The 9,088-nt window shown below is 47.8% G+C and overlaps 1 protein-coding gene across 2 annotated transcripts in view; it reads right to left on the bottom strand.

The window, feature by feature from the left end:
* Positions 1-3,112: 3,112 nt before the first annotated feature.
* The window catches only part of PDE6D (phosphodiesterase 6D), a 41,265-nt gene continuing 35,289 nt past the window's right edge, over positions 3,113-9,088 (bottom strand). The window contains exons 2-5 of one of the 2 annotated variants that reach the window (XM_028509416.2): positions 7,027-7,115; positions 6,334-6,459; positions 5,524-5,629; positions 3,113-3,711 (exon numbers count right to left, since the gene is read on the bottom strand). In XM_028509416.2, coding sequence (XP_028365217.1) covers positions 3,630-3,711; positions 5,524-5,629; positions 6,334-6,459; positions 7,027-7,115 — 403 coding nt within the window. In that variant the 3' untranslated portion in view covers positions 3,113-3,629. The other variant, XM_036022723.1, reaches the window with a different exon arrangement.

Here is a 9,088-nt window from a genome sequence, read left to right as displayed (position 1 = left end):
TCACGGACAGCACCGTCACACAGGGGCGCCCTGTGCACCATGAGATACTCAGCGCACTGTTTAGCTCGAATGCACACACATTAGCCCCAAATGAAAGTAATAATTATAATACAAGTTAAAAACTCAAGTGACAATAATTTTGCTTATCCTTTTATAATCGAGAAGAGCTACTTGGGGGATGGTTTGAATAAATCGAGTCACTTAAAAAGCCATTCCAAGAAACCTAAGTAAATGTCTCTCTTCTTTGAATATATTCCCCTTTAATAAGTACAGGAATTCAAAAGTACTCTGTGGAACCAAGAGCTGCTGAGACTTCAGAAGTGGGTGGTCAGTACCTGCTGGTTGTGGCCAGAGATGGTGATGTACGTTTCTAACACTCTGAAAGGTGTAGTTTAAAACCAAGGGCTCACTGGGGGTCCCTAAATGTTCTCCGTTCACTATATCCTTCGTGTCCCTGTAATTATTTCAGTTGCTAATTACTTAGACCAAATAAATAACTAATAATTCCCTTCACTAACTAGTTAGGACCAAGTGACGAAGTATTTATGTCCTAACAGTGGCAGCCATGTTATTTTTTGGGGAAAAAAGCCATCTAAACTGAGAGAAAAAATATTTTTATTTCATTTATAATCACGATGACCTCCTAATGGGGTGTGTGTCTGCTGAGCACAGCCCAGCTGCTCAGACCTTGGGATCAGATTGTACCCCACCCCCCTCCTTTCCTGTTCCCGCCGATGTTTGAAGAGTACTTGCTTCTTGTCACCAAGACCTTCAAACACCTGGTTTTCCAAAGATACCTCACCAAAAAGAATGTAGTGCATTCTGCTGTTGAAACTGAGCCCTGGCTGGTGTGACTCAGTAGACTGGGTGCCGGCCTGAGAAGCAAAGGGTCACTGGTTCGGTTTCCAGTCAGGACACATGCCTGGGTTGCGGGCCAGGTCTCCAGTTGGGGGCACACGAGAGGCAACCACACACTGTTTCTCTCCCTCCCCTCCTCTCTAAAAGTAAAAAAAATCTTTAAAAAAATTGTACTTTGAGCTAATAGTTTAAGCAGTGTGACACAGCTGTCCTGTATCCCTGTATTTCCTTTGAAAACTGTAAGATCCTACAGCCCCCCTGTAACTTTGCTGCAGAGCCTTGGGGTGCCTTGATGGACAGTTTGGGAACCACATGTATTCTCCAAATCCCTGCTTCCCCCTCCACCCCATTCCACCCCACGGTTTATTTAAAGCTAGAGTCAAAGCCGCTCAGTTTCAGACCAGATAAAAGCACCAAAAAGAACTAAGCCACCCTGGCTGACGGAGCTCAGTGGATTGAGCACGGGCTACAAATCAAAGTGTCGCAGGTTCGATTCCCAGTCAGGGTACATTCCTGGGTTGCAGGCCATGACCCCCAGCAACCGCACATTGATGTTTCTCTGTCTCTTTCTCCCTCCCTTCCCTCTCTAAAAATAAATAAATAAAATCTTAAAAAAAAAAAAAGATCCTAGGACCATTCTGGCAGGGCATTTCAAAAGTCACAAAACAATGACCAGGTCACTAAAACAGAAGCTCTAAAAATGACAATACAGAGGCCTTGGCCAGCAGAGGTGCATCTTGGGGCTCCCTCTGGTTGTGGAGGACGAATCAGAAGGGAAGGACCTGCGGAGGGGGCAGTGGGCACGGAGGACGGTGGGGGGCATGTTTACGAAACTGAGTCACTACTGCACTGTGGGGCGGCTCCTCCTTTACCCCTTGCTGAAGTTCTCACCCCTCCCCCGTACCTGGGCAGAGGTTCCCATCACCCCTCTCACCCAAGGCTGGGGGCAAAGGACAGCAAGGACATCACGTCTTTGTCCTGCTTCCGCCTCCTTTCTCCTTTCTGTCCTACCCCAGGCTGGAAGGGGCCGGCCTTTCCCACCACACCCTGGGTTCTTTGTGGGAAACTAGACAATCAAGTGTACACACCTGGTTCGTGCTTTATAAAAAAATATTTTTTTTTATGTATTGATTTGCGGGAGTGGAGAGAGAGAGAGAGAGAGAGAGAGAGAGAGAGATCAACCTGTTGTTCCACTTATTGACACATTTATTGGTTGATTCTTGTATGTGCCCTGATGGAGGACCGAACCTGCAACCTTGGTGTAGCAGAACAACACTCGAACCAGCTGAGCTACCCAGCCAGGGCCTGGTTCTTGCTTTTTTGATGACAGTTTAAAAGATTCAAAGCATCTTTTCTAGTAGGGCTTGGATCTCCAGGCTGCTGGCTTGCTGGGGGCTGGCCAGCCCTGCTTTGGTGGTCACCAGCTGAACGCTGATACCTTCCCTCTCTTCACCCGCTCCCTCCAGACCGATGCCGCCCCTGCCCGCCCTGCCCGCCGCGGAGCACCGGCTGCTGTCTGAAATGGTCTGCTCGCTGTCTCCTCTCGCTAGAATCTGATGGTAGGGCATCCATCTCGTCCAGGAAATACCTCCTGTCCTCTGGCCTCGAGTCTTACTGCTGTGGAAACCAAAAACTCTTCACTGTTGGTATTTGTAAAGGACAGGGGAGGCTACTTGTAGCTCAGAGGCAAGTTCCTAAAACAAGGATCCTTTCACGTTTCCTCTCTTACCTCAGACTCGAAAGCACCACAGACGTGATCATCACTTCTTCCCCCGAACCGGGCTCCCGCTGCTGCGGTTTATGGAGCCTCCGGGCGCCCCAGCCCCTCCCCCGTGCTTCCTCGGGTCTCCAGTCAACCTCTGGGACGGCTTCCCTTCATTTGGTAACTTACTCTGTCGCTAGGAATGAGAGTCTCTGCCAACTTAGGATGTCTGCCCTTTCTGGAAACCTCTCAAGCAAACGAGCATTATAAAGGAAAGGAAGGAGTTAAAAACAGCAGCACACCGACCGGTAAAGGATGTATGCATGTTGTGAAAGCGACCACTAACGGTCCTGTCTGAGAGACAGGCTGAGGTCACGGGCCGTGTCGGGTGAGTTTTATGCTCTCGGGGAGCACGCGCCGACGCACCCTGGAACCGCAGGCCCGACCAGCCGACCTCCGGAGCGAAACGGAGCCGTGAGCCCCGCACACGTCTTTTTCTCGTCATGGCCCCAGGTTCACGGCCCCGAGAGAAAGGAGAGATGAGAGCAGTACCAAGTTAAAGACTGTAGGAATAGTTTAATTCATGTTTCAATTCATTACATAATAATATCACAGTCTATTTTACAAGTTAAATGTATGAGAATGTATGAAATAGAAACGGTAGGAAAAGACTAAACATGGGTCAAGAACATGAGTTTTCCAAAGCCGGAGCCAGAGGGAGCTATGTCTCCGGCAGGACCCAAGGAGGAGGAGGCGGGGAGGGTGGCGGGAAGAGCCCCCGCTCCGGTGTGTGTCTGTCCCGCGTGTACCCTGGGATGGAGTCGAGGCACGCCCTCTGCCCTGGTCTGAGGTGGGGAGTTAAGCCTGGTCAGCGGAGATGGCAGCTCGAGGGAAGAAAGCCATCTGGTTACCCACACAGAGCTGGTCCCCTGGCGGCCGCAGGTAGGTGTTGTCGTAGAGGGAATCAGGGGTGGAAGTGTCAAAATTAAATGTGTGGAGGAAAAAAGTAAACAGTTTCCTCCTTCCCCCCCAAAAACCCAAATTCTTGAAACGCACATACATTCTTCTCTCAAACGTAGAACAGTCTCACTCTGGATGTGCTTACAAGAAGATCGTCGTCAAAAAACTTTGTCTCTATGATCACGTTCCCACTGTAGGCAAGAAGAGGAGGCGAGAGTGCTGTGTTAAGCGACAGATTTCATTTCCGCCAAATGGTTTCAACCTGGGCCCATGGACCTACGCCCACCTAGAACCTTGGTCTGCGGACATTAAAATCTGTGTCTGTAATGTGCTTAGAAGCCTCATATGACACTTAACTTATGTGACTACGTTTGTCTTTCTTGGGTTCGGAGGTCAGAAGAGAGAGCACAAATCAATCCTCGGTACACGTAAGGTCCTCGGTAGAGTGCTCTGCACACGGCGGTGCTTACACACGCGACTGGCTTTCTGACGACTGTAAAACTGCAGGCCGCAGGGGTGGCGTTTCCCCTACAACGCCGCTGTTCTCCTCACTTGGGGTAACAGCGCTCTGCGCTTCTTTTGGGGAACCACCCGTCTCCAGTCCACAGGTCGGCCAAGTGGCCCCTACCTCACCTGCAAAGGGGTGGGCACGGGATGTAACATGGGCCAATGGGACTCTCTTCCCTAAGCAGGGTTCTTCCCTGCGGCCGCTCCTCGAGGAAACCGTGCACAGGTTCCTGCCACCTGCATCCTGCGAGCTGCCCAGAGCTCGGCCCTCTCGGCCCCGGCACGTTAGCCAGGACCGGTTTCTACGGCGTGCAACCACAGAGCCCCAAACCGTACACCTGTGCTGGGCAGAGTAGAATTTCATTTTCCTTGGTGGATACCTCAGTGTTTCAAAACCAAACCATTTTTGAACTGGGTTAAGGGCAACAGAGGTACTGTCTTTGGGTTCTAAACACTAATATGACTTCAGCAACCTCAATTATGTTACCGTAGACTTACTGGTTTTAATATCTGAAAAGAAATCAGGCCTGGCCAAGGAGTCACATTACGCTTAATGAAATATAAAAAATGCCTTCTACATACGACACTGTACTTTCCCAGAGTAATTAATAGCCAGCAGATACATTTTTGCTGGTAATTAATTTAAAAATAGGTAAATAAGGAATTTAAGGTCTGAATGGCTTATAGAATATAAAACACTACTGTAATTAAAAATCTACTAAAGATGTATAAGTAATCTCCACTTAGAAATTCAACGTGGCTTCCACAAAGGACCCGGTTAGAGAGATGACAACACCACACAGTGATGGTCTGCGTGAGCACGTCATTACTGGGCACTGTCACTACAACTTCTGAAAGACTAGTATCTTCTCCTGAGAGAAGGTGGGTGCGCAGTTACTGACAGTGTTTTTGGACAAGCGACCAACTAGTAATTCTCTGAGCTAGAAGCACTGCTATGAGATGGTAAGCCAGTCTCTGAAAAACTGCAACCAAATATTACCCTCTAAAACAGAATGAGGACTTTGCCAGGTCTGTTCAAGGTCATTTAAACACAGTACAGAGCACAGAAGTTTGGTGATCGGGGGAGGGGAAACCAGCATGGATGTAATACAGTGTATGCCAGCGTCCTTCCGTGTCACCTCACTTCATTCTCACTGCCCCTCTGTGAGAGAGAACGATCCATTCTGTGTTTAGAGAGGAGAAAGATAAGGCCCAGAGAGGTCAAGTAGATTGTCCGAGATTACACAGCTCGTCAGGGTTCATCAGGAATTTTAGTCTAAAGGCCTAGTCTAAAGTTGTATGTCCTTTCCATTCCATCACACTTTTTTATTTGACATAAATCAATCAGCGGTAAACCCGGACACCCCGGGGTACTCTTTTTTTACCCTCGTTTTCAGTGTGGGCTGCCGCCTGCCTGCTGACCAGGACCCCGAGTCCCACCCGCCGGAACGCCCACTCCCAGAAACACTCCCCTCGCCTGCGGCCTGCGCACTCACGTTAGCACGCTGGCGGGCATCATCTGGGACTCAGGCGCCGCTTCTATCAGGGACTGCCAGGTGTTTGTGGAGTTAGGGATCACAAAGCCGAACTCGAAGAACCATTCTGGGGGAAGGAGGAGAAGCAGGTCAGTGGGCATCCCAGACAGTGTCTCCGGGCTCCTCGTCCCCCTCCTCTAAAGCGAGCCTCTTTTCACCCCCAGAACCACTGATGAAGCCAGCAGAACCCTCCCAGGGCAGGGGCATGAAAGAGGACCCCTTTGAGCTTGTCCCCTGAGCCACGCCAGAGGCCCGTTCCCTGTGCTCTGCGGTCTAACAGACGAGGGCCAGCGGGCTCGTGGAGTGGACGCAGAGTTTTCTGTGGAGGCTGGATGTCAATTATACACAAATACAGAATAGGCCTTTTCACTTGCAGTCTGAGCTCCAGGACACACATGTGCACTCTTACACTTGACGGAGACAACTCAATGGCGAGTGGCCTGCCACTCAAATCTGTGTGAGAGCATGGGGAGCACGGTGCCAGGCCCCGACCAGCAGCTTCCTGTGACCGTGTTCCAACACCACGTCAGCGACACAGCAGGCGCCGGCCTCAGGCCCACAGCATCAGAAACCCTTTTGTTGGGCTCAGAGCCCCTGCTAGTGACAACTTTGTTCTGACTGGTTCTCATTGGGGTCCCTGATATTGCAGTATGTAGGAATCCTGTCACAACCTGAGCTGCAAAATGAATGTCACCACAACAGTGCTTTACAGTTCGCTGGTCTCGCCCTTTGCCCCGGTCACCCTGAGCCTGGATTCCAGGCGTGGAATACCTTCTAGGCATTGCCCTTTGAAGTAAACTTTTTGTTCCAGGCGGAATTTTTCCATTTGCTCCGCTGAAGAGAAGTTCAGTTCTCGGGATACTGCCTTGCACTTGAGAATTTTCTTGGGAACACGGGCTGGTAAAGAAAAAGAAATACTGAAGCCAGTCTCAATGAAAAACCACATGACTACGGTGCTTCGAGTTTCTGGAAGCTGATCTAGAGAACCCATCGTCTGTGTTAAGTTTTAGAGACAGAACTACGCTTTTCAATTAAAGAAGCGCCCAGCTGGTCAGGTGTGTGTGCCTGGGAGATCAAGGAGCATCAGCTTTAGTGCATTTAAGGCCCTTACCCAGCTGCTCTCATCAGGGAAGGGCTGAATGGGCCCCTTCCCTCTACTCTGTTGTACTGGTTGTAGCCCCTTAGGTTTTCTTTTATTTCAGGGAAATAAAAATGCAAATTTTATTTTGGAAAAAAAGTTGAGATCTTTGGGTATATTCTATTGCTAAACTTTTAACAAAAGTCGGTTTGGGAAAGTGGGAGACAGAAACTTAAGACACGAGAAATCTCGGTAACACATGTGGATTGACCTGCTGAGCCGCCAGGACTCACCCCCCTGTTAGGTCTGCACTAACTTGCCTCCCTGACACTTAGGCCCTGCCCCCCACACGTCACAGCCCTGGGGGACACAGGGCTGGAGAGTACCTTCGTGCTCCACTCCGGGGACGGACAGGTCTTCCGTTCCTTGCCAGAGTATCTTCCCTGTCTCGGCATCCCGGAGGTTCATCCAGTTTCTGATCAGATACGTTGAGGAAAGTAAGACACTGAAAGTGACTCCTACTTTGTCCTTCACCTAACTGCACGTGCCATGTAAGCACATAAGGATGTGGGAGAGTCTGTAAGACACTGAAAGGAAGAAGCATAACACCCAGAGGAGACACTTTTATCTACAACATAAGACCCCAAGGCCTGTACACATCTAGAAAGAGGTAGAAAGTGAACGGTGCAAATTTAAATTTTCCAATGGAATATGACCAGCTAAGATAAAAGACCTAAAGCAGTAGGCATGAGAAGCATCCCAGAGAATGATCCAGGCCAATCACTGTATGGTGAAGATCACAGTCGGTAAGTTTTACTTGCAAGTCCAGAGCTCTAGCAGCTTTTCAGTGGCCTGCTCTCAAATATGAGAAGACAGCTAAGGACCACCAGCATCTCCGGAAAGCGTCTACTATGAACGACAGACCAAAACAAAGAGAAAAAACGCAACATGAAGGATAAAAGGTACAGAGGAAGATACAAATTTTTAAAAGGAAGCATTAAAAACAAACAATGAAAACAACCCCAGACAACATAACCCGTATAGACACTAAACATTATATACAGCCCTGGCTGGTGTGGCCCAGGGGACTGAGCACCGGCCTGCTACCTGCTACCAAAGGGTCCGGTTCCCAGTCAGGACATGTGCCTGGGTTGCAGGCCAGGTCCCCAGTAGGGGGCACCCAAGAGGCAACCACACATTGATGTTTCTCTCCCTCTCTTTCTCCCGCTCTTCCCCGTTGTCTAAAAATAAAATAAATAAAATCCTTAAAAAAAAATGTATATACAATTGAATTTTGTATAATTTTGGTGATTTTCTCTGACTCAAGATTACAACTTTTGAGGCTGGTCAATTGATAATTTCTTTCAGCCAGAAAACACCTTCTAATATAAGTAATTGTATTTTCTAGCTTCTGTACTGTTCATCATACAATAAATGAGTCAATAATACCAATTAAAAAAAAAAGAATGCTCAGAGAACAAAAAGGAAGTCTAGAAAATATACCTCTTGATAGCAGAACCAAACAACTCAAAGCAAAGGTTGGAAAACAAAGCTGAAGACTCTTTCAGAAAGAAAAAGACAGCAAGGACAGGAAGCAGGGCATTAAAGATACAAAAAACGCACACTAGTCCAAGAGGTCGACATCTAACTAAGAGAAGTTTGAGAAGGAACAGAAAAAACAAAAGAGAAGTCATCAATGAATTAATTCAAGAAAACTTCCCATATTAAAAGAGTTGAACAAGTGTCCAAGTCACATTGTTGTGAACTTGCAGAATGTCAAGATTAAAGAGAAGCTTTCAGAGAGAAAACAAATTGTCACACGAACAGTCAAAATCAGAATGGAAAAAAAATTCAGAATGAAACAGATTGTTCAACGGTAACTCTGGAGGACAGGAAAAAATGGAGCAGTGCCTTTGAAATTCTCAGGGAAATGATTCCTAAAACTAAAAAAAAAAAATTACTTTCTCAAGAAACCAACGATAATATGCTCCTTCAAAAACAACATGGAACAGGCTGGAAGGGAGAGAGAGAAAGCCCGGACAACTGAGGACCAGCAAAACAACAACAACAACAAACAAACAAAACAAACAGGGACTGCCAAGGAAGGGGATGACACTGGATCTAGAAAACAAGGGACCTACAATAAGAGACAGGTGACAGTGTCCCTGCAGTGAAGGTGAAGGAGAGACCCCAGAGCTAACAGCTCTTTAGCAGGCCTGGAGGGTGGCTGGGGGTCCAGACACAAGCAGGTCAGAATGCTCAGGGATTTTCTCTTAAGATGAAGTTCATAGAATGTATTTATATGGAAAGTAGAATTATACAATTAGGGGAGATGTGGGGATTACAGCACATTAGTGAGAAATATGGAAAACCTAAGCAAATGAATAAAAAACCAGAAACAAGACAATTACTAACATCAGGGACAAAACGAGCAAAGGCAGCACCGGG

Source organism: Phyllostomus discolor, chromosome 4, assembly GCF_004126475.2.
Source record: "Phyllostomus discolor isolate MPI-MPIP mPhyDis1 chromosome 4, mPhyDis1.pri.v3, whole genome shotgun sequence".
Taxonomy (NCBI): Eukaryota; Metazoa; Chordata; class Mammalia; order Chiroptera; family Phyllostomidae; genus Phyllostomus; species Phyllostomus discolor.
Note: the sequence above shows the minus strand (reverse complement) of the source record. Positions and strands in the feature narration are given on the sequence as shown.